Source organism: Primulina eburnea, chromosome 1 (assembly GCF_022965805.1).
Source record: "Primulina eburnea isolate SZY01 chromosome 1, ASM2296580v1, whole genome shotgun sequence".
In the NCBI taxonomy this organism is placed as follows: Eukaryota; Viridiplantae; Streptophyta; class Magnoliopsida; order Lamiales; family Gesneriaceae; genus Primulina; species Primulina eburnea.
Window position 1 is genome coordinate 54,659,270 of NC_133101.1, and position 25,405 is coordinate 54,684,674.

At 35.9% G+C, this 25,405-nt stretch overlaps 2 protein-coding genes across 4 annotated transcripts; one reads left to right on the forward strand and one right to left on the reverse strand.

The window, feature by feature from the left end:
* Positions 1 to 3,096: 3,096 nt before the first annotated feature.
* LOC140831657 (N-terminal acetyltransferase B complex catalytic subunit NAA20) lies at positions 3,097 to 7,242 on the reverse strand. Of its 3 annotated transcripts, none has more exons than XM_073195419.1 (7): positions 7,073 to 7,242; positions 6,888 to 6,978; positions 4,780 to 4,912; positions 4,129 to 4,198; positions 3,932 to 3,992; positions 3,695 to 3,831; positions 3,097 to 3,402 (listed from the first exon to the last, which is right to left on the reverse strand). In XM_073195419.1, exons 1-6 carry the CDS (start codon positions 7,148 to 7,150, stop codon positions 3,740 to 3,742), a joined length of 525 nt encoding a protein of 174 aa, XP_073051520.1. In that variant the 5' UTR covers positions 7,151 to 7,242; the 3' UTR covers positions 3,097 to 3,402; positions 3,695 to 3,739. The 3 variants fall into 3 exon arrangements, with proteins under 3 accessions (XP_073051520.1, XP_073051513.1, XP_073051506.1); XM_073195412.1 differs by having other exon boundaries at positions 3,097 to 3,366; positions 7,073 to 7,241; XM_073195405.1 differs by lacking the exon at positions 3,097 to 3,402 and having other exon boundaries at positions 3,564 to 3,831; positions 7,073 to 7,241.
* Positions 7,243 to 19,700: 12,458 nt separating this feature from the next.
* On the forward strand, positions 19,701 to 25,223 carry LOC140831696 (F-box protein At4g02733-like). The gene is given in 13 exon segments (XM_073195449.1): positions 19,701 to 20,153; positions 20,156 to 20,187; positions 20,620 to 20,795; positions 21,402 to 21,596; positions 21,701 to 21,811; positions 22,707 to 22,792; positions 22,866 to 22,987; positions 23,116 to 23,180; positions 23,264 to 23,336; positions 23,428 to 23,490; positions 24,142 to 24,206; positions 24,296 to 24,370; positions 24,458 to 25,223. Coding segments are annotated over 13 exon segments (1,557 nt in total). The 5' UTR covers positions 19,701 to 19,834; the 3' UTR covers positions 24,633 to 25,223.
* The last annotated feature ends 182 nt before the right edge of the window (positions 25,224 to 25,405 follow it).

Here is a 25,405-nt window from a genome sequence, read left to right on the forward strand (position 1 = left end):
ATGCACAAAACTTCTAAATGTACACAAATGAGAATAATCAGTAGGCTTTCTAGTCCACATCTCCAAATCGATTGATAATTAAAAAATGAGTTTTGACTGTTTCCGCCCAAAATGACTTAGCTAGACCCGCAGTCCTCAACATTGTTCTTGTTCTGTCCAACAAGGTCCTGTTCAACCACTTTGTCACTCCATTCTATTAAGGTGTGTAAGCCGTAGTGAACTGTCTTTTGATGCCCTCATGTTGACAAAACTCATCATCCATATATTCTCCTCAATTGTTAGTCCTCAAACACTTGATTTTCATTTCAGAATCAAATTCAACTCGTATTGAAATCTTTAACTGAGTGAAGAAGGACCGAGTGATAGTTCCAGCTCTTTTCCAGACTCAAGGCATGCTTATCAACCAAATCGACTTCGTGCACACAAGTATTTCAAAGCGGATGGATTTGATGCAGGAACATATGCTGAATACTATATCTCAAGTCAGCTCAGAAGTCCGCCTTCTTTCTAACCTTGCCGGTGTTGACAAAAAGGGGGAAGAAGAGCAATCAAATAAAGTAAAGAAAAGACTTAGTCAATCAAGTGATCTAGGACCTGCTGACAAAAGAGCTAAGAAGTGAAGAGCAGTCATTTCAGTTAGATATTATTGTATTTGTACGAATCTTTACATTTGAAAATTATTTTATCTACAATGAGGTTTATCACTTCTTGAATTCTATGTTTTGTCAAACACCAAAAAGGGGGAAATTGTTAGAATCAGAATTTCAGAGTTTGACAAATAAAGCTTTTGAATATTGCAGAACTAATCGGCTCGACTAAATTAATTCGAACTGAAACTACCTAAATTGAAATGCCCGGATTGATAATTAATGAGTTAAATAATTGGAGGCAATCAAACTTTCGTTTCAGCTTTGGGTCGATGGATCCATCTATGTATAATCATGGTATGACACTCTCACCCGTCAACTGAGCCCTGACCTTACATATCATCATATCATCATATTAGTTACAATCAAGTCACCTCCTTTAACCTATATATATATATATATATATATATATACCGCTTTGCTCCTGAAACCCTAAATTTTTCAATTTACACTTGGACCTTAAAACGACGACCCAAATCCATCCAAACTTAGCATAACGCCTTAAAATATACCCATAAGCATTTCTTAGATGTAAACTTAAGATGCTCGACTAATTTTCCAATTCGTACTTAAATATACGTTTCGGTTTTAACCCCAATCGACTCGAAACTTAACCAAACTTGAACCATAACTTATTAACACCTAACCATACACTATACAAACCAAATCAAACCATTTAGAAGCCTTGAACAAGCCTAGAACCTTGCTGAAAATTATGCACGATTTCAAACCAAACCAGCCCTAGCCAAGTTCAAGCAATTCGATCCTAGCCCTTAACCACCGTGTCCAGACCCTAACCAACCCTCTTAGGACCCTTATAGACCCCTAAAGACCCTGCTGAACCGAGATTAAAGAGCCTAGAATGCACAGCCCCCCAAACCCGATCCTTACATGGCTTGTGTGCCCAAGTCTCCCGTTACAGCCCTGTCCCTTCAAACCAGCCTTCCCTCAATCAGCCTAGGACCATGACTAGACCCTATTAGGCCCCTTAAACATGTCCCTACAGGAGCTAGTGGCCGCGCCCTCATAGGAAGCCAAAACCGAGAACTGTAGCCCCTTACAACCCGATTTTCGTTCAACATGTCTCCCTACCTTGTCCAGCCCTTGGCCATGCATCTAGGGACCCTCAAACATGTTGAAAAACGTCATTTTCCATAACCCTATCACGGCAGCCCCTTTGTAAATCATAATCATGAATTTAGAAAAAAAAGTCAAGTTTTATTCATGCTGTGCTATAAAAACGAAAATAAAAGGCGTATAATAATTTTCATGTAATCATGTTAAATACACATAATATAGTATGAGCGATGAGTGAAGGAAATTAAAGCGTGTCTTTACATATTTTACGCACACAAACAATTTGAGATGCGAAGGACGTTAGCGAAGAGACGGGTACCCTTGCTGCTTTTTCCTCTCAAGTATCACGTAAATTTTCTTCTCAAAACGTATGGTGTTTGTCATGAGGTGTGGAGAGAGAAAACTAGGACTCTTGCTTGATGTAGGCGTGAGTTATGTTGTATAAATTATGTTTTTAGAAGCTTGCTTTGATATAAAATATAGGATAAGAGTTTAGGCTCAATAATCATAGTATAATAGGCTCATTAGAATGTAGGAAAATTATTTTGTGTATGATAGTTTTCGAAAATATTAACCTAGTTCTCAAAAAGTCTATATTTTCGTCAAAAATCGATTACAGATTTAAATACAACTCGATGCGTGAAAACACATCAAAAGACATCATTTTCGAAAATCTCATATTAAATATACCATATATTAAATAATTAAAAATAATAATTTAATAAAAATATTTTCTCTTTATGATCTTCGGTATCCGTTCTTCGATCGCATCTCAAGTAACTTTTAAAACACAGTTTTATGCATTCTAATAGAAAACCATATTTTAAACATGTAAGCATGCCTACCATATTCAATAAATGCAATTAAAGTAATTTAATTAAGCATTTTTTATTTTTCTTAGATTTGCATACATTTAGATTACGTTATCGCATTTTTGACATTACATTATCATTCATCTCATTACATTTTATCATCATCCGTCAATTCCCTCGATATATCTCCAATAGCCTCCGAGAAATTCTTCTTTCTTAAACTGTCTTTATCTTTATTTTCCACAACATAAAATTGCTCTAATTGGACTTTGATATCTCGTAAATGCACATCATTATGTCTACAATAATATAGTAGACTAAACAAAATAATCTCGTCCTAATAAAAATCTCGAAAAATATTTTTCTGATGTGGAAGATTAGTTTAGAGTGCAACTATATATCATACTCAAAATTTTAAGAAATTTTAAACCAAAACTCTTACCATTTATTTGTCTCAGGTGTGGCATCTTGAGATATAAATATGAAAATAAAGAATAAAATTGGATACCAAAATTTACGTGAAAAACCTCTAAAAATTATTAAAGTAAAAACCACAGACAAAATGAAAAGAATTTCACTATAATATTTTATGGTATACAACCACACACTGTGTTTCCAAATAGAATACTCTCTCTAAATACACGATAACAAAACACCTGTAAAAAACATAAAACAACACTGAAATAAGAACATATTGAGATGAGAGAAGAACTCGAGAATGAGATGATGTGAAATGAGGGAATTATGCTTTATTTATAGAGCTTTTTTATCCATGTGAAACCGCGTATTTCCTTCGTCAAATTTCATGCACAAAGCTACCGAATTTTCCGCTGCATAATAGCCAACCACCACCATCAATATGTTATCTGCTATCATTCATAATTTTGCCAACAAAATACCGATGCAACTTCCAATATAGTTGGGAAGTTTAAACGACGAGATGGTTTGCCAGATATCGATCATGTTCAAACAATATAATCGTTTTTTTTTAACTTGAAAGTTGGTAATATACTTCCACAGCCCCAAATAGTTAAAGATACACGCGTTTAATTGCGGTTTAGTAGTCTCAAATACTCAGACCAGTTGTATTTAAAGAAAAATCCATTCCTCAAAATCTCAAGATTTAGCTCGATAACTTTAGTATCAACAGGAACTTACATTTCATTTAACCTTGATTTGGGTGCTAAAATGAAGAAACCATCCCTAGTCATATTCCAATTCATCCGGAGTGATGGGCCGCTTCAAAGGAATAACAGACTTCTTTTCCACATCCCTCGGCAGAGCTTTCCTCATATCTGAAAATTAAAAACATCACGGCAAAAGATATCATTTAGAAAAGCCAACAATATTCGGTCAAAACGGACTATTTTCTCAGATTTGTGTGCAGCAACTCACCCAAACCATCCTCCTCGCCAGAGTAATATCGAAGTACGCGTCTATACACTATGTAGCCAAGCTGAAAAAAGAAAAAAATGAGCATTCATGGGGATGCAATTATGAGTAGAAAACACATCCATGTATTCGATAAAATTTTCAAAGGACAATGGTTTTAAGAACAAATTTTCACTATGAAGAAACAAAATTTTGAATACCTTTTCATACATCTTTATGGCAGGTATATTAGAAGCTCTCACGAAAAGGTCCACAAAATAAGCCTTGTCACTGTAGAGACAAAATATTCCATATCATAACTCATCTAATACCTCGTAACAAAAATAAATGGAACTTCCTACGCCATTTCATAGTGAAAATGTTACTTTCAAATTTAGAACTAATTATTTGAGAGGGAGACTCGAGTATTGCATAAAGCAAATCCTAGCAGCTTCATCATATGTACAGCTCAAGTGCATGCATAAAAGAAGACTCCTATTACTCAAAGTTTTGGCAATTTTCAATGTACATTCTTTTATGCATGCTCCCACTTTCAAATTTCAAGCAACATAAAAAGTGGCAGACATCAAAATAAAATGAGAAAATGCCACTAAGGCCAAAATACTCGAGAAACTTCGCTAACATTGAACATACAATCCCACAGAACACTACCTTTCTCCTAAGATTTAGAATAAAATAGAGAAATGCATTGGACAGGAACAAAGGAAATAATAATGGCCTTAAAATTGCAGAAACAAACAACTTGAAGAATCTATTGAAATGTTTTAACACAACCAGAATGTGTCATTTCATTTCTATAAAGTAAGCCGAATGAAGGCACGTCTGAATGCAAAAAAAATGTGGATTCTCACATCTTGTCGCTCATGTTCTCCAATAGGTTCATCAGTTTCTTGGCCAATTGTTGCCTGCGATATTCAGGAGCTACAGTTACAGCAGTTACATGACCATGCCATGACTCACCTTGTCCTTCAACCTTTCCCATAACTGCAAAACAACAAGCATTAAGGTCCTGTTGAAACAGCATATTATCCTGTATAGGAGTTAACATTTCTAAATAGTAAAAATGTTGACGTCAATCAATCCATATCACCACAAATCAGCACCAGATTACGATAACATTCTTTTGGTACACTTAAATCTTCAACTTTACCACGAAAGTCTTTAAATTTATAATGTCAATCAATGATATCAGACTGTGAACTTGGGGGAAGCGAATGAAGTGAACTTTCAAACTCAGCTTATTGGCGGCATAGATAAATTGGGCCTATCCACTTATCAAGAGAATTCTAGAAATGATAACTTGGGGAAGAGGAAAGGGTTTAGGAGGGAGGAAGATAAATTAGGCAGGAGAGAAGAGAAGAGGTATTCATTGATGTTTATTGTGTTTTGATCTTAATAGTTGGTGCTAGGAGCAAGGAGAGTGAGTGTATTCTTCTTGTAAAAGGATTCTATACTTGGCAGAGACAATTCTCAGATTATCTTTCGTATTAAATAAATTTATCTTTCTTTTCTATTAGTAAATATTTGCAGATTTAATTGTGTTAGGAGATCTAGATCCTAACAGGGACAGATCTACTTTCTGGTAGCAAGTGAAAGAGCAAGGTAGCCAATTTTCAGTGTATATTTCTCACAAAAATAACTGGAGTACTCAAAAGACATAGTTACAGCAATAGTTCAGGAATAATTTCATTTTCCTGCATGATATATAAGAACCTTCTGCACTTGATACCTGCTAAGGTCAATCTTATTTTAGTCAAATTTCATTACAGATTAAGGACTTGTGAGAGTCTCAAACAATACCAGAACTGCCACATCCAAATCAAAACTAAGAGTATCACCAGTTAGGCAGAAAGACTAGCAATCTATGACCTCAGTTTCATAATTCTTCGTGCAGTCAGGGACATCTTGAACCAAATAACCCAACTTCCCCAAATTTAAGAGTATCACAAGTTAGGCAGAAAGACTAGCAATCTATGACCTCAGATTCATAATTCTTCGTGCAGTCAGGGACATCTTGAAGACTTGAACCAAATAACCCAACTTTTCCAACCACTGAAAACAATGAAGTTAGGCAGAAAGATTAGCAATCTATGACCTCAGATTCATAATTCTTCGTGCAGTCAGGGACATCTTGAACCAAATAACCCGACTTTTCCAACCACTGAAAACAATGAAGCCAAAATTAAAACAGGCAATAGCTTCTTTATCAGGAAAAACAATTTGAGACTCTATCAATTATTGACCGAATGTGCACCTGCCTTTATTGTTTTTCACCTCATTTATCAACTTTATTCATTCTCCTTCTTTCCTCCCATTCAAAATTTTAAGTAAATCTATTATGTCCCATTACAGGCCTGACAAAACTTGATAACCTAATATGAATCGTAAACTTTTAAAGAACATTTGGTTTTCATTAACTGGGAACAATAAGATAATTCCCAAGTTTAGAAAGTACATCTCATGTTAAAACCAAGAAACAATTGTATCTAGTTTTCTCTTCATTCAAACAAAGTAGCTTTAATCCCAAAATTAAAAGTTACTCTTATTCCAAACAAAGTTGCTCCAATCCTACTATATTGAGTATTTCAATATACTAACTAACAAATATCCATTCTATTTGTTGCACTACAGACAAGAACTCCCCATTAGAACATCTAATGCACGAGCACAACTAGGATTCTAGTTGAGGGATTGGCATACTTCCAAATTTGGACAATTTAATAGATAAAATAAGAGCATACTCAATTAATACAGAATTCCCAGCTTCTCAAACCAGAAGCGTCTAAAATCTTTCCACATCTCAGTCTAATGCTTATGCACCATACGAGCAATCAAATCCGGAAATCCAGGAATCTCAATCCTATTGCGACCAAAACCTAAGCAAACAACATTCTTGTCTTTCCACTTAACAACAATTAAGAATTAAACAAGGATGCTGGACTATAGAAGGGGAACTCACTGTAGCCCATGATTCGGTTGCCAGGAGCTTCCGCCACGTGAAAATAATCCGGCCAACGCGCCAAATAAGTCATATAGAACGACATGTTGAACTGCACCCATTGGATTATTGCACTTGTCAATTGAAATATACCGATTGGTCGATTCCTCGAAAAGGTAAGATCGAAACCAGGAATGGATACTTACTGTTTCTGTGAGATGGTCGAGATTCACAGATGCAAATCGGAGGAGATCGTTGCAGCAAAACCTTCGAATCGACGTCATCCTCGGCCGCCCTCGTTGCTCGGTGAAATTATTTGTTCAAGAATTTGTACTAGTAATTTATCCTTTCCGGACCTTCGTATCCACTCATCCGGATAATTATATGCTAGACTTAAATATTTGACCACTCCGGATAATTTCATGATTTATTTGAAATATTTACTGATCAAATATTAAATTTTGGATCATTAATTTCTCATATAATATAGAATAACTGCACCAATACATAACGGTTATAGATGTTGAAATAATATATTTTAATATGGAAAAAGTAATAGTTAAATATTTGAATGTTGAAAATAAGAGTTGTAAAGTTAGAAATTTGTGTGTGATGATATAGGTAATGATGTATTTTATTTTTGGATTATGTGTAATGAAACTCTATAAATAGATCTCTCATTTGTGAAGAAAATCACAATTGAGTAGAGAGAAAAATATAATAAAGTGTGTAGTTTGGTAAATTTTGAGAGTTTGAGATTTTTACTTTTTACCATAAATTTTTACTTTTTCACAACACGTTATCAGCACGAAGCTCTAAAAGTCCTACATACTTTTCCAAGCTCCAAACAGAAGAAAAAGGTAACAAAAGTAATAATATTTATTTTACTGTTATTTATTTATTGTGTATTTATTTAATATACAATATAATGTTATTATTAGAAATAATAAAATAAATTTTTCATAAACTTGTTATAAATCCTGGGAGGATGTTAAGACGACATCCCACACTCCCGGTAAGGGATACGACAAGTATAAAAGCCTATAAGGTTTTTAAACAAAAAGTAATAATATTTATTTTACTGTATTTATTTAATATACAATATAATGTTATTATTAGAAATAATAAAAATAAATTTTTCATAAATTTGTTATAAATCCTGGGAGGATGTTAAGACGACATCCCACACTCCCGGTAAGGGATACGATAAGTATAAAAGCCTATAAGGTTTATAAACAAAATAAATTATGACACTCATTATAATATTATGATATGATATACATAATTATTTAAACATGTCTAATATTATATACATCATATTATTACCATAAAATTATACAAATACATACATTTATTTTTTGTACACCAACGGTCATAAACGGTAACAAACGGCTAGTTTTTGCCCTATAAATATCATCTCACAAACACATTCAATCACTCCAACTTGCTCTTCTTCTCTAAAAATTATTCATCATCAAATTTTACGAAGAAAAAAGAAGATGGCTTTCTCAAGGATATTTTTAATTATTTTGGTTATCATACTCACGAGTCTTGTATTTATCGGAGAATATCCTCCTCGTGCGTTTTCTTTATTTTTACAAATACTTGTACTTGTTGTTTATCCGTTACTTTGTATTGCAATATTTATTAACTAATAAAATGCATCGTAATTTTTTTAGTACCACCATGTCAAATTTAACAAAGCTCGAATTTATTGCGCTCGACATCACGGGAAAGAATTATATGCCATGAACTCTAGATGTAGAAATGCATCTTGAGTCATTGGGTCTAAGCGAGACCATTAAAGAAAATGGCATATGCACGTCACAAGAAAAGGCAAGAGCCATGATATTTTTGCGTCGACATCTCGACGATGGATTGAAATGTGAATATCTGACTGAAAAAAATCTCATGGCTTTGTGGAAGGGATTAAAAGAAATATTTGAACATATAAGAGAAGTTATACTTCCGACCGCCCGGGATGAATGGAACACACTGAGATTCCAAGATTTTAAAAAAGTCAGTGATTACAATTCGGCGATGTATAGAATAATCTCGCAATTAAAATTTTGTGGACATGAGGTCACAGAATCTGAGATGCTTGAAAAAACATTTTCCACATTTCATGCATCAAATATTACTCTACAACAACAATATAGAGTACGTGGATTTGCGAGATATTCTGAGCTCATCGCCTGTCTTCTTGTGGCGGAAAAGAACGAGCTATTAATGAGAAATCATCAGTCCCGACCCACTGGATCAACAGCATTTCCAGAAGTAAATGTTGTAAGTAAAAATGAATTTATACCTGGAAACCAAAATCAATTTCAAATACAAGGTTTTGGTCGAGGTCGAGGTCGAGGTCGTGGACGTGGAGGTGGACGTGGACGTGGACGTGGAATTGGTCGTGGTCGTGGACGCGGCCGTGGTTTTGAAAATAATAGAGATAGTTATAACTCATCTCAAAAGAGCGTCCCAAACCATCCACAGAAAAGACATCATGAGAATACAAGTGTTAATGAGAATCACTCAAAAAGATATGAAAGTTCTTGTTACAGATGTGGTACTCCAGGACATTGGTCCAAAGTTTGTCGAGCCCCTGAGCACCTTTGTAAACTTTATAAAGAATCATTAAAGGGGAAAGAAAAGGAGACCAACTTCACTGAACGCAGTGACCGTTTGAGTGATTCAACTCATTTTGATGCTGGTGATTTTATGAATGATTTCTCTGGAAATGATCAACATGTTGGTGGGATAGAAATGAACAATTTTGATGCTGCAGATTTTCTCAATGATTTTTCTGAAAATGAACAATATAGTGGTAGAATATAAATGTACAATAATTTGTTTTTCATGTATTCATATAATAATGTTTTATTGTACAATTATGATATGTGTTATATTTATATATGTATTGTCAGTAATTTTATTTCATTGCATATTTTTTTGAAGTTCAAATATGGAAAATGCTATGAGCAAAGCTGAAGTTTGCATACCCGATAGTGGTACAACGCACACTATCCTCCGAGATAAAAGATATTTCTTTGAACTAAAACCAACAAAAGCAACAGTGAATACAATATCAGGTCCTGTAGACTTGATTAAAGGATGTGGTAAAACACAATTTTTGTTACCTAATGGTACAAAATTTTTGATCAATGATGCTTTATATTCACCACAATCGAAAAGAAATTTGTTGAGTTTTAATGATATATATTCCCATGGGTATGATACTCAAACAATGAATGAAGGGAATGAGAAATATATGTGTCTTATCACATATAAATCAGGAAAGAAATATGTTATTGAAAAACTACCAATGCTCCCTACTGGATTGCATTATACACATATAAGTCTCATTAAATCAAACATGGTAGTTGATAATTCTTCGATATTAACCAATTGGCATGATCGATTGGGACATCCTGGTTCAACAATGATGCGAAGAATTATAGAAAATACACATGGTCATCCACTGAAAGACCAGAAGATCTTTCAGGATAATAAGTTTCAATGTAAAGCATGTTCTCTTGGAAAACTTATTATAAGACCATCACCAGTCAAAATCCAAACTGAATCACCAATGTTTCTTGAACGTATTCAGGGTGGTATTTGTGGACCAATCCATCCACCATGTGGACCATTCAGATACTTTATGATATTGATTGATGCTTCCAGCAGATGGTCACATGTATGTTTATTGTCAACTCGAAATGTTGCAATTGCAAGATTACTTGCTCAAATAATAAAATTGAGGAATCAATTTCCCGATTATACAATCAAGAAAATTAGACTTGATAATGCTGGTGAATTTACTTCCCAGACTTTCAATGATTATTGTATGTCTATGGGAATCATTGTTGAGCATCATGTTGCTCATGTACATACACAGAATGGATTGGCTGAATCATTGATTAAACGTCTGCAAATGATTGCTAGACCAATGATTATGAAAACAAAGCTCCCTATTTCTATATGGGGACATGCAATTTTACACGATGCTTCATTAATTCGCATCAGACCAAGTGCATATCATAAATACTCCCCATTGCAGCTTGCATTTTGTAAAGAACCAGACATTTCTCATTTGAGAATTTTTGGATGTATGGTGTATGTGCCTATTGCACCACCGCAACGAAAGAAAATGGGACCTCAAAGAAAGGTTGGAATTTATATCGGTTATGATAGTCCATCAATCATTCGATATCTTGAACCTCAGACAGGCGACGTGTTCACAGCACGTTTTGCTGATTGTCATTTTAATGAGGAAATCTTCCCAATGTTAGGGGGAGAACAGAAACATACCGAAAAAGAAATTACATGGTATGTATCATCATTATTACATCTGGATCCAAGAACAAAACAATGTGAAAAAGATGTACAACAAATTGTACACTTGCAAAGAATAGCAAATCAAATACCAGATGCATTTGCAGACACAAAAGGGGTAACTAAATCATATATACATGCTGCAAATGCTCCTGCTCGAATTGAAATTCCAAAGAAACAAATGGAAGATACTCATGATGTCATTAAACGCCTGAAGCGTGGAAGGCCAGTCGGTTCCAAGGATAAAAATCCTCGAAAAAGAAAATTCATAGAGAAAAATGATGATCACAAAATAGAGAATGATGTTCCTGAAGAAACACATGATGATGAAAATGTTCTGTCAGAACCACAAACTGACGAGAATCATGAAATCTCTATCAATTACATTAATACTGGAAAAATATGGAACCGAAATGATATAGATGAAATTAATGATATATTTTCTTATAATGTGGCAATCGACATCATAAATGATAACGAAGATCATGAACCAAAATCTTTTGGTGAATGTAAAAATCGGCAGGATTGGATAAAATGGAAAGATGCCATCCAGGTTGAATTAGATTCGCTAAATAAACGTAATGTTTTTGGACCTATAGTCCTTACACCTGAAGGTGTAAAACCTGTTGGATACAAATGGGTTTTTATTCGAAAGCGAAATGAGAAAAATGAAATAGTAAGATATAAAGCTCGACTTGTTGCACAAGGTTTTTCTCAAAGGCCTGGAATTGATTATGAAGAAACGTATTCTCCTGTGATGGATGCAATTACGTTTCGGTATTTGATTAGCTTAGCAGTATCTGAAAATTTAGAAATGCGTCTTATGGATGTTGTTACAGCTTACTTATATGGATCACTTGATAGTAATATATATATGAAAATCCCTGAAAGATTTAAGATGTCTGAAGCACAAAGTTCAAAACCCAGGGAATGTTATTCTGTGAAATTACAAAGATCGTTATATGGGTTAAAGCAATCAGGTCGAATGTGGTATAATCGACTAAGTGATCACTTGATGAAAAAGGGATATGTAAATAATTCAATATGCCCTTGTGTTTTCATTAAGAAAACAACATCCGGATGCGTAATTATTGCTGTATATGTTGATGATTTAATCATCATTGGAACGAATAAGGAAATTCAAGAAGTTGTGTCATACTTGAAGGAAGAATTTGAAATGAAGGATCTTGGAAAAACCAAGTATTGTCTGGGATTACAAATTGAACAAAAAGAATGTGGAATGTTTGTTCACCAGACAAATTATACAGAAAAGATCCTTAAACGTTTTAATATGGATAAAGCAAATCCTTTAAGTACTCCAATGGTTGTTAGATCATTAAACATAGAAAAGGATCCATTCCGTCCATGTGAAGATGATGAAGATATTCTTGGTCCAGAAGTACCATATCTAAGTGCTATCAGTGCCCTTATGTATCTTACAAATTGTACAAGGCCTGATATATCTTTTGCCGTAAATTTGTTGGCAAGATTTAGCACATATCCAACAAAGAGACACTGGAACGGAATTAAACATATATTCTGTTATCTACGAGGAACGACAGACTTGGGACTTTTGTATAATTGGTTATGCTGATGCTGGATACTTATCTGATCCACACAAGGCACGTTCTCAAACTGGATATGTATTTACTCGTGGAGGCACTGCAATATCTTGGCGTTCACAGAAACAAACGCTCGTAACAACTTCATCAAATCATGCCGAGATTATTGCACTACATGAAGCAAGTCGTGAATGTGTGTGGTTAAAATCAATGACCCAACATATCCAAATTTCATGCGGATTATCATTCGATGAGAAGCCTGTGATACTATATGAAGATAATGCTGCATGTGTTGCTCAAATGAAAGAAGGATACATAAAAAGCGACAGAACTAAACATATTCCTCCTAAGTTCTTCTCATTCACCAAGGAACTTGAGAAGAATAAATGTATTGATGTTCGTCACATTCAATCAAGTGAAAACTCATCAGATCTCTTCACAAAGGCACTTCCTACGTCAATATTCAGAAAGCACATATATAATATTGGGATGCGCAATCTACGAAATTTGTGAAGAATTGTTCATGTCAACATCAGGGGGAGTTTACGTGACTGCACTCTTTTTCCCTTACTATGGTTTTTATCCCAATGGGTTTTTCCAAGTAAGGTTTTTAACGAGGCAGTACAAAACACGTAATGAAGACATCATCGTATCATGATCATCATCACAAGGGGGAGTATTGAAATAATATATTTTAATATGGAAAAAGTAATAGTTGAATATTTGAATGTTGAAAATAAGAGTTGTAAAGTTAGAAATTTGTGTGTGATGATGTAGGTAATGATGTATTTTATTTTTGGATTATGTGTAATGAAACTCTATAAATAGATCTCTCATTTGTGAAGAAAATCACAATTGAGTAGAGAGAAAAATATTATAAAGTGTGTAGTTTGGTAAATTTTGAGAGTTTGAGATTTTTACTTTTTACCATAAATTTTTACTTTTTCACAACTATAGAAATTATATTATATACTTGATTTGATTATAATTTTTGCACCGGTCTTTGTGCTTTATAATTAGAAGTGTTTAGATTTTTGAGTGAGTCTCATGTGAGATCATCTCACGGATACTAATTTGTGAGACGGGTTAACCCTACTCACATTCACAATAAAAAGTAATACTCTAAGCACAAAAAATTATACTTTTTCATAGATTACCCAAATAAGAGATCCGTCTCACAAATTCGACCCGTGAGACCGTCTCACACAAGTTTTTGCCTAGATTTTTTATATATATTAAGAAGATTTTGAGGCGACAATCCTTAGGGTGCTCTAACCCTATAGGAGTTGAAACCTACATTCTGTAGGATTTCCTCACACGATCTTCCTTGGATATGTGCGTAGGTTCTTTGATTCCATAAACCATCATGGATCCTGATGAAATGGTTTGGCTAGTTAACAAGATGAAATTAATCAATCAAAACCATAATGAAGATTTAAAACTCGATGAAGAAGACGTTAGAATTGGGACGGGACGGCTGTCTCGTTGTTTGGTCGCCAAAGTCCTTTTGCCAAGGGCAATCAATCGAGAGGTTTTCCGACATCATATGATTCAGTTGAGAAAAGGATATCTATAGAAGCGTCGGGTGACAATACCTCCATATTCAAATTCAACTCTTATAGGGATAAAATGAGAACCCTTTGAGATGGTCCATGGAACTTTGCCAAAAGTCTTGTGGTCTTCACGGAACCTTCGGGATGGCAGAAAACTCGATGTATGAAATTTGAGGAGATCGATATCTAGGTGCAACTCAATAATCTTATGTTGGCTTTCATGCATGAAGATCTTGTCAGAAAAAATAGGGAGCAAAATAGGAAAAGTGGTGGATATGGATCCTGGAGAAAATGGATCAGTAATGGGTCGTTTTGCTCGAATTCGGGCATGCATAAATATAAAATATTTTCTTGAGAAATTTATTAGAGTCATTGCTATGAATGAAGAAGAGGATACTTTTATTATTGTGGTTTATGAACGTCTTTCAGACTTTTGTTATGCATGCAGGAAAGTTGGGCGTACATATCGAGAATGTGAGGATGATTCTATGGATAAAGTTAATCATGCATATGGGGTATGGTTGCGGGCCTCGACTCATGTGGGAAGGGGTAGGAGACATAAGGGGAGTGAGCCGAAACAAAACTCTGGGAAGAAGGATTCTAAATCTCGAGTTGGCTCAGAGGATTTAGATGACCGAATTAGAATTGCTATAGAGTTGAGGAACAAGATGGTGGGAGATATTGAGAATAACACCCAAGGGGATTAGAACCGAGCATTAATAGCAGTTGAAGAATCAGATTATTCTCGTTTAGAGGGGTGGAATGTGGATCTTGGATAGGATAAAAGCGACATGATACTTACTGATGCGCTAGAGCTTGAAGATGATAGATCTAATGGAAAGGGACGGAGTATAGATGGTGATGGGAGGAGTAAACCTATACAGTGGAAGCGTAGGGCAAGAAAAAAAGGGAAAGCAAAGGTGGTGGAGAGGGACCCTCTTCTGGGCATAGGCTCGAAACGGGCAATGAGGGAGGATAAATGAGATGAATCACAGGAGGAATCTAGCCCAATAAAAAACGGAAGGTAGCAGTGATGATTGAGGGAGACAATCTTGACATAACGGCGGTGGTTGCGTCCGCCGATAGTTACGAGTATTATCATTTGGAATGTGCGAGGGCTTGGGAACCCTAGAGCAATCCGGGAATTGGGGCGACTTGTCACCGAAAAGTGTCACACTCTTTTATTCTTGTGCGAAACAAAAATGAGATAGGCGAACTGTAGATGGCGGAGAAGTAGATTGGGCTTTATTGGAGGTTTTATGGTGGATTATAGGATGAAAAGTGGGGTTCTAGCACTTTTTTGGAAGGATACAGTAATTGTTGGAAAATTTAATGCTCGTAATCTTGATTTTGATGTTAACAAAACTTGTTATTGTGTTTCTAACATATTTACTCAAGTGTGAAGTTGAAAACACAAGAAGCAAGCTGAAACTGAATTCTGCACAAACTGAATTTCTGGCGAGCTTCGGTGTTTTGAAGATATCTCTCAGTTGGATGATCAAAATGACAATCCGCCAACTTGACTGATCAGAAAACTCAATTTGGAACAAGTCGTATTCAGTATACGTTGGAAAGATAAGACGATGATCTACAAATCATATTCAGAGGTCGATGTCTGAATCAAAGTTTAAGATGCTGATAAATGACAATGAAGCTACTGGTTATGCACAAACTGAAATCAGCTAGGATGATTTCAGCACACCAGCTAAACTGAACCAGCTGAACTGAACTGAACTGAACTGAATTGAACCAACTGCTGACCAACTGAAACTGAACTAGTTGAAGTGATCAGACCAGCTGAAACTGAACCGAACCAGTTGAATTGAACTAGACCAACTGAACCAGCTGAACTGAACCGAACCGAACCAGCAGTTGACCAACTGAACTGAACTGAACTAGTTGCTGACCAGTTGAGTTAACTAGAGTTGACCAGTAGGAAAAAAGTCCAGCAAGACGAATTTGACCGTTGCAACCTCAGAAACCGTACAAAAATTTTCCAAACGATCATATTCTTGTGTCTAATATATATATTATTGTTGGAGCCTCAAATACAACATATTGAAGATCAAGCAAGAGCTTTTGAAGAGGATTCAAAGCATGGTCAGTTAACATGAATATATCAGCTAGTTGAGAGCACAAGCCCTTGTGTGAGGATACATTTGACATGTATACTGTAAAAGAAAAATTCCTCACACACAATCACTCACATACATACAAGAGAGTGGAACTTCAAAGATTATTTGAGTGAGTGTTGCACAAAGACAATAAACTTGTGTACGTAGTCTTTGCATAAGAGACATTAAATATTATGTTAATTGTGATGTGCTTCCTACAATCTTGAGTGCTAGGAGTTCAGTTAGGCAGTGGTGTAAGTCCTAGCTGAGTGGGTTTGTACAAGTGTTTGTATAAATCAAAGTCTTCTAGTGGATATTTCTCAATGGGAAGAAGTGGTGACGTAGGAGCATTTGAAATCTCTGAACATCCATAAACAAATTCGTGTATATTTGTTTATTGCACTTACTTGTCATTTTCATAGTTTTAAAGATGCATTGTTGGAGCATTTTATGTGTTCTTCAAATATCAAAATATTGGATACCAATTGTTTGATAAAATGCTTCAACCAAAAATATTTCAACTAATTCAACTTACATATATTTTAAATGCCTTGAAAAATATTTAATCGATTTCTACAAAAGATTATTTCGAGTATCTTCCGCTTGATTTGAGCACCAAACTCGATTTAATTCATCGGTGTTCAATATTTCAAGAATCAAGCTATTGTAGCTCAATGATTACCCCTCTAACCGATCCATCAGTAGTGATTGACATTAAATTATTCTCAACGTGACACATTGACTTTATCGTTCAGGAAGGGGAGCGTATGTGGCGCTTTACTGGTTTCTATGGGAAGCTGGAAACATCGATTCACCATTTCTCTTGTGAGTTATTACTTCAACTTGGAGATATACCTGAACTTAGACATTTTCCTTGGCTTGTATGGGGGACTTCAATGGAATATGTTTTGATAGCGAAAAGCTCGGGGGAAATCTGCGATCCTCTTCTCAGATGAAAGCATTTCGTGATTCTCTTGAACTATACGAACTTCAAGATCTGCATTGTGTAGGAGAATTTGTCACGTGAGTAACTCGGAGAGATGGGAGCCATGTTGTTCTCGAGAGACTTGACCGCTTTGTAGGGAACTTGGGATGTCGCCTTCTTTTTCCGAATGCTCGAGTGATTTCTTTGGATTTCTATCACTCGGATCATAGACCAATCTGGATAAAGCTGAGTTGAGACCTCATGCAGAATTGTGCGAAAGTGAGTAACCAAGGCCGTATGTTTCGATTTGAAAATTGTGGGTTGCGAAATAAAGAATGTAGTTATGTGATGAAATATGGTTGGGGTTGTAGAAATCCTTCTAGATCACTTTTGGATCATATCTTCTTGCAAAAGGGCCTTTATGAACTGGGATAAAGAGAGATTTCAGGAAAGTCCCAGAGTTACTTAAAGCAAAGAGAAATCAGTTATCCAAGCTCAGAATAAGTTCCCAATGGAATCATGCTTTCGACCAGATTTTGGAATTAAAGGCGACTGTTGAGAAATTGGGCCACGGAAGATGAAGTTTTTTGGAGGCAGAGAAGTCGAGTTTCTTGGCTAAAGGATGGTGATCGTAACTATCATATTTTTCACTCGAATGCGTCCCATATAAGAGCTCGGAATGCCATAACCGGTCTAGTTTCTAGCCATAGGGATTGGTGTACGGATGGAGAGGGTATGTCTAATATTGTGCTAGATTATTTTCAGAATTTATTCACATCATCTAATCCTTCAGTGGAGGATCTGTACCGGGTATTGGTGAACATTGAGCCAAAAGTTAATCAGCAAGTGAACAGGTCCCTTTGTGCGTCGTTTGTTGCTTCAGAAGTTTGGCGAGCTCTTTTCGATATCCACCCGGATAAATCACCTGGCCCAGATGGTATGTCCAATTTATTTTTTCAGATATTTTGGAATATTATTGGTGTTGATGTTACTGAATCTGTCCTAAAAGTTCTTAATGAGTTGGAATGGTACTCTTGTTACTTTGATCCCCAAAGTGAATGAACCGATGATATTAAAGGATTTTCGACCGATAAGCTTGTGTAATGTATGCTATAAAATTGTCTCTCGGGACATGATTGCTTGACCCAAAAGGGCACCTGAGCCAAAATGAATATTTTTGTGTCCTGCAATCACATGGCTCATGATAGCCATCAGTTAGCTCAATTGATATCAGATATCTTTAATCCAAGTACTTATGGTCTGGACGATAGAGAAGTTCTAAATCAAAACTCCAAATAGATAAATGTCGACAAATGATTGTTTGGTGGCATACAACAAATTAATGATGGTATGTTCTTTTGAATGGTTGACACAAATTGCACATGTTTTAAGCTTTGTCAAAAAGGTGGAAAAATTTGAAACATATATATGCATTCAGACAAGGAAGAAATATATGTTCAAACAAATTGCATCTATAAATAGATGTATTTTTTCATTAATTCAAGTATCTCATTCTCAGTTCTTTTCTCTCATATCATAGTATTTGAGTATTTTGCTCTATAATATTTGTGAGGTGTTTATTCTCAGTATTAAGAAATGCGTGTTCTCTTTACAAACACAATGAATAATGTACACTATAAAATATTATAATAGAATTCTTTTTATTAAAAGTTTTTTACATAAATCTAATTATTCAGTTTTATATTAAATTTTCATATTATTATATCAAAATACCGCACCTGATATATTCCATATAGAGCTTACGTATTTGGTGTCATTAATGATTTATATATCAGGCATACAAGAAAATAAATATAAAAATATTATGAGGCCAGTCAATCGGACTAGTCTTTTTTCAATGCACATCACATTTCATGTCTGAAAGATCAGAATAGTTGCTAGAGATAGGAAGAAACAACACTATCAACTAGAGTTACCAGTATCGTCGATCTCTATTCACATTTGAGGGGATTGTGACAGCAATTCAATATCAGTGGACAAATGTTATCTTGGATCAAAACTATCTATAACCCTTCCCATGTTTGCGGCCAAAGCTTCCATCGTTTCTTTAGTTCGTAAAAGCTCGTCGTCGTGTTGCTCAGCTAAGAGTATTCTTTTTATTGTGAATAACGGTAGAGTTGACTCATCTCATAGATAAAGATTCGCGAGACCGTCTCCTCTCATTATACATTTAGGATGATATTTTTTATTAAACTTTTAAAATATCGAAAAGTATTCATACAACATAATTGTTATGATAAAAAAAGAGAATACAACTTTTAGGCATGTTTTATACTTTAGGAGCGATTCGCCGATATGGTGACGCGAAAAGGTGACGCAATCAGGGTCACATGTGGACAAATTTACATCCCACGTGTCACTCTCTCCTCTCGTCTCCCACTTGAAGCAGTCCGCCTTTACTCTTTGCTAACCCCGAAAATATATTACCATAAATAAAAAAAGCTTTACTGATCCAACATCTCCGATGGATACCAGTCTTCTCCTCCACTGCCCCACCGTCTCCGCCACCTGCAACCCCAAGCTCAAACGCCCCTGCTCCTCCTCGCTCCCGGACGCAACGCGAATCCCCGGCCCTAATCCGTTGGACTGGCTGTTGGAATCGCTTTTAGAACTTCCCGATTCATCAGGGGTCGCGCTTGACCTCTCCGTCGACCGCATAGTTCAGTCCAGGCCCTACGATTCTGATAAGGATGATGTCATCGACCGTGCCTTTCGTCTTGGCTTGGCTCTCACTGAAGCCGCCAATCGATCCGCCCGAAGGCGTGCTTCCATGCACAACGCTGTCGTTGGGCGTTACCGTCTGATCTCACTATCAAGGTTCTGTTCATCACCTACTGATTTTTGCGGATCCATTTCCTGAAATTATACTTTTTTTGTGGTGTTTCATATCTGTGAAATCAGGCGACTGGTTAGAAACGACTAAGATCGCATTTAACTGTCGTGAAATTTAGTACGTTGAGCTGTATTTATAGATCTGAGACACAATTTTTATGTTGATGCTTCTGGTTCTTAAATGATTCAGTGACGAGATTTTACTTGAAGAGGACGATATTTGGCTGATAGAGTCTTTTGTTTAGATTCATTTATGTCATCTGAAACCGTGTTCAAAATTCAATTGCATTTCATTAAACGCTACTGTGCTTTGGGTATAGAGAAAATATTTATGATGGTTTTGTGCTAAGTTGATGTAGATATTAGTTGATTTCCACATTCCCCTCATTTGAGTTCTTAACTCCATATGCTGGCCAGGTATTTTCTTCACTTGATTCTCAAAGCTTATGTAAAGCTGCCGCTGCATGTTTGTTTTTCCACAAGTGTGCTGCAGACCCATTGTGCTACTCCAATATTGACTTGACAGCAGTAGCTCCAAAGGTCAACAATATGGTAGTTTCAACCATGATTCAACGTGCTGGGAAAGAACTGAGGTAGGTTCCATGGGCAGATGGGCTGAACTTCTGTTTCTCTGTTTTGAAATGCCTTTTCATTATAATCTTGTTGAAGCACTGGTAAGCAGCGATCTTGTCTGTTTTGTGATTTTTGTGGTAGAATGTTGGGCAATGACAATGTAAGTTTAGCGGTTGGCCTTGCAACACAATGTTTTCTAAACAATAGCATCCATCTTTAGCTCTATTTCAAATTGGGTTCTGGATAATGTTATGGAGCATGTCACGTGCCAAAAAAACTTGAAATGACTCCTACATCCTAGGCTATGAGCCTTTGAAACTTTCAGAATTCACGTTATCTTATAACTACTAGTCTACTGCTAATGATTATGAACTGCAGTTATATTAGTTCCTTTCTTGGTACCAACCACTAGTGGACCTGTTCTGACTTTACATATATTCCCTTGTTTATTTGTAGTTTCAATTTAATATGGGGAAGTAAATTCGTGATTGGATAGTGGTTTTTGTTGTTCTGGAATCTGCCGAAGTTCTGCATCAGCATGAGAAGATATATGCCTCTTCATAGTTTTGTTATCTACGAGCACATGGCCTTATAGAATATGGCACTGACTGTCCTCATGTATGCAGATCTCTCAAGCTTGGAGTTGTGCCATGCCCTGTAGCATTGCTAGGTTCTTATCCAACCCTGGGTATTTCTACAAGGAATTTCTTAGATGCATCACGATTATTGTGGAATGATAAACGTTCTAGACAAGGAAAAGAGTCATTTACACTTACTAGGTCGTGCCTGGCTCCATTGATTGCTGATGGTGGTGGTCCTGGGTAACATTCATTCATACACTTATGTTTTTGTGTATTTTTGGTTTTGAAGTTGTTTAAAGCTTTGAGTCGTCCTGTCTCATTCAACTTTTTTTATCCATTTCAAGGGCTCTTTTGAGAAGGTTACACCTTTTCAATATTGAAAGAATGGACAACACTGCATTTGGTGCTGCATTAATGGCTTGTCAGTCTTTGCTCGATCTAGAAATTGTGGGACTGTGAGTATCACCACTTACTGTTTGATTCAGTTGTACTCTCCTAATTTTTCTGCAACAAAACCTAACTCACTGTAAATCCATGATATAACACACTCAGAGTTCGATGCAGCTGAAACATCAAGGACAAATTAAGTCAGCATTAATTTACCGACCAAGGGTCCATAGAATAGAACACACTACTTTTTGTCATTTCATATTATTGTTGCTAGTTGCTACTTTAGATGGCAAATGACAAGCAGGTTTCCATATCTGAAACCTCCTATTCTGCAGCTAGTATAATTGATGATCATCTATTCTTCTGGGAAATTCTTAAGTTTTAAGAGAAATATGCTGTGTTTGGGTTAATATGCATCATTGAATTTCAGTTATGTAGAATTTGGAACTTTTTTTGGGTTAGTTTCTCTTTTTTCATGATTGTTGTGTTGATTTTGTAGTACTTTCTTTAATGAGAATAAAATGGACTGTAGCGCTACGGATTGTGAAAACCAATTTTTTGGTTTTCGACTTCGATATTAATGACATTAGGAAACTCGATGTTGAGTATCTGTTTGCTAGCCAGACTTCTTTTTGTGTATTTTTTGTACTGCATTTTCCATGTCCCTCTCTGGTGATTTGAATCAGATGCTTTTGTGGCCTCATTTTCTTCAAGAACAAGGTTAATTCACGTTATAATGGTCGCAGTGTCTATATTATTTGCAACTCATGTTATAGGGAAAGCTGCATGCTTCTCTTTCACTTTATGTCTTCACCTCATGAAGAAGTGTTGATGATTTAGTTTTGAATGTATGAAGATATTATCGGAACTCTATATCAAGATACTTCCTCAGTTGTCTTGTTATAGTCTCTATGTGTATGCATTTTTACTATTTTATGTGAGACAACATTTTTGTGACAGTCATGTTGAACTGAGCCAGACACTGGAGTCAGTGAGTAGATCTTGCCCTCTGTTAGAGCGACTATTTTTTGAGTCATCAAAAACAGGTTGATTCTTATATAATCATGTTCTCGTAAGTGCTGAATAGGCATTTTTCTCACACTGTATTGTTTTATCCAGGTAGAGATGACAGTTTAAAATTACCTACATGCCATGATCTAGTGACTCATTGTCCTTACATATCAACATTGGGACTAAGAGGATTCAAATTACAGGACACAAAACTTCGTGTATTTTTAAAGGTATCATTGCTCATTTGCTTGTCATTACTTTTTTGACACGTTTGTTCCCACCCCCAGCAATTTCTTTTTATGGGATGTTTTGGAAATTTTGTGTCCGATGAATACACTTGAAAGTTGGATTCGTGCAGGGATTCCACCAATTGAAATTTGTAGACTTTTCAACATCGTATTCAATTACTGGCGACTTTCTAAGGTACATTTACTTTCTTTTTTTCTGACTTGTAATGTTAATACCCCTTGGCCATTTATGTCTTATCCTAACACGTCTGCTTTCAGGAATCTTGGTGGCTGTACAGGTGGAAACTTGTTGGAGGTTTTGATTTTGCGAGATTGTATGCACTTGAGAGAAGTGAGTTTTTTTCCTTTTCTTATAGTAACTGAAGGTTAATGCAAAAGAATGGAGAGCATTTTTTAACTTGTCAATAAGTTATCTCTTTCAGGCTGAAGTTTCACGGTTGCTGTCGGCAATTTTTGGAGGACGCTTCAAATACCTTAGGCACCTTGTGAGTATATAGCGATTCCTCGCCCAACCCCCTTTCTCTGTTGTATCTAGGGGTGCACACAAATCGAGCTCGAGTATTCGAGTAATACGAGTTACTCAAGCTCAACTCGATCGAGTATTCAATTTCAAACTCGAGCTCGACTTGTAAAATATTGAGTTACTCGAGTTTCTGTTCGAAAACTTTGAAAATATTTGTAGCATAATTTAAAGTGTAAATTTTGTATTTATATGGACCAAAATACCTTTAGATTATATAACTTCTAAAAAAATTAATATATAGTTACTCTGGTAGCTCTGATACGAACTCGGTCAGATCAAGTTCTAGTTGAGTTTCGACTAAGCCGCTCACACTCGCTTGTGCCCCTAGTCGTGATCAATCTTGTGGGTACATTTGAAGGAAGAAATTTGATTTGGGGAATGATTGAGGAATGAATTTGAAATTTTACAAATCTTGGATAATTTCAAGTCCAAATTATTATTATATTTAACTACATTAATGGAGGGTGGATTTGAAATTTAGCAGTACAAATTCATCCAACAGTCAAATGTGCAATCCATAATTACATATACCTCAATCAAAATGCACCCCCTTGTTTCCTGTCTTTATTCCCTTTCAGCTTTCATTGTGTAATACTTGTTTGGCTGTTAACAGGATGTGTCAAATCGAGAGGGACTTGCTTCTGATGATGATTGGTATCATCGATGTTACTCCCCAAGGTCTATTTATTGATATCTTGATTTTTGTGTGGGAAATTTTCACATCTTCTATCATAATCTATAACGGTCATTTGTACACGATTACGCAGTTTTACGTCGTTAGGACTTTTATTGCAAGAAAGGCCTCATTTATGCGTGCTTGCGGATTTTCCTACAGAAGGAAGGTACGAAATTTCTCTATTTGTTTTCCATTTGCGTCCAATTTTGGGTGTCGATTTCATTCATTTCTGATTCCTGTTTCTGGTTTTCAGTTTTGTAGAAGAACCGATGACCAGCAGTGACAATGATATGAATCTACCCTCACTGATAGGAAGTCATACATCTGAGGGATCCCCTTGTTCTTTTTCGCCCGAGCACAGTTACAATAGCGATCAAAGTAGCGGTAATGAGGACAATGTAGGTCCCATATTCGCCGATTACTTGTGAGAGATGGAGACTAGAAATATGTCTGACCAAGTCAGTAAAATAATGCTTCAGGTATTAATTTCTACCACACTTACATGTAATACGCCATGGTATTAATCACCACCAACATATTTCGATGCATTTGAATTCCAACTCTTCCCATTACATCGGTTAGACATAATGGTCCGTAATGGTCCGTGGTTCGTTATGCACACTGTTTCCTTCATTTTCAGTGAAATTAATGTAGCAAACACCAATGCAATCTCTGGACAAAAGACGCTGGGCCTCGGTGGTTCCGAACAAACAATAGTACATGTTAATTAAGTGGTCGATATAAGCCTTCTGAAATGTGGCAAATGTGTGTTCAATTTCTTGACATTGTAAATCCTACAACTCTACGAGCGTGCCATTGCTCGGAACCGGCTGTTGAGTGCTTTTTCAGGAAGTTTTCTCGCGCTCGATTGTTCTATACACCTGATTGCTCAAGTGTAACTTCTCATGTAGACCACTGGAAAAAAAAGTAAACTGTTGCTGCTGCTTTTTTTCCTTTCCTGAAACCGAGTGTTTAGCTTCCCTTTATATTGTTTATCAGAATCGTGGTTTACGTTGCCACACTTTGTTTCATCCATTTTGTTTTGCCTAGTAATGCGTCAACAACATCAAGATTCTGCGGAACTTTGGACAGTATCGATTGGAGACATTTGCTGAGAAAAATTAAAATTAATTGAATTGGTGTTTTATATGTAATGTGTGATCAAACTATTAATATTACAACCTAAAAAAATTAATATTGG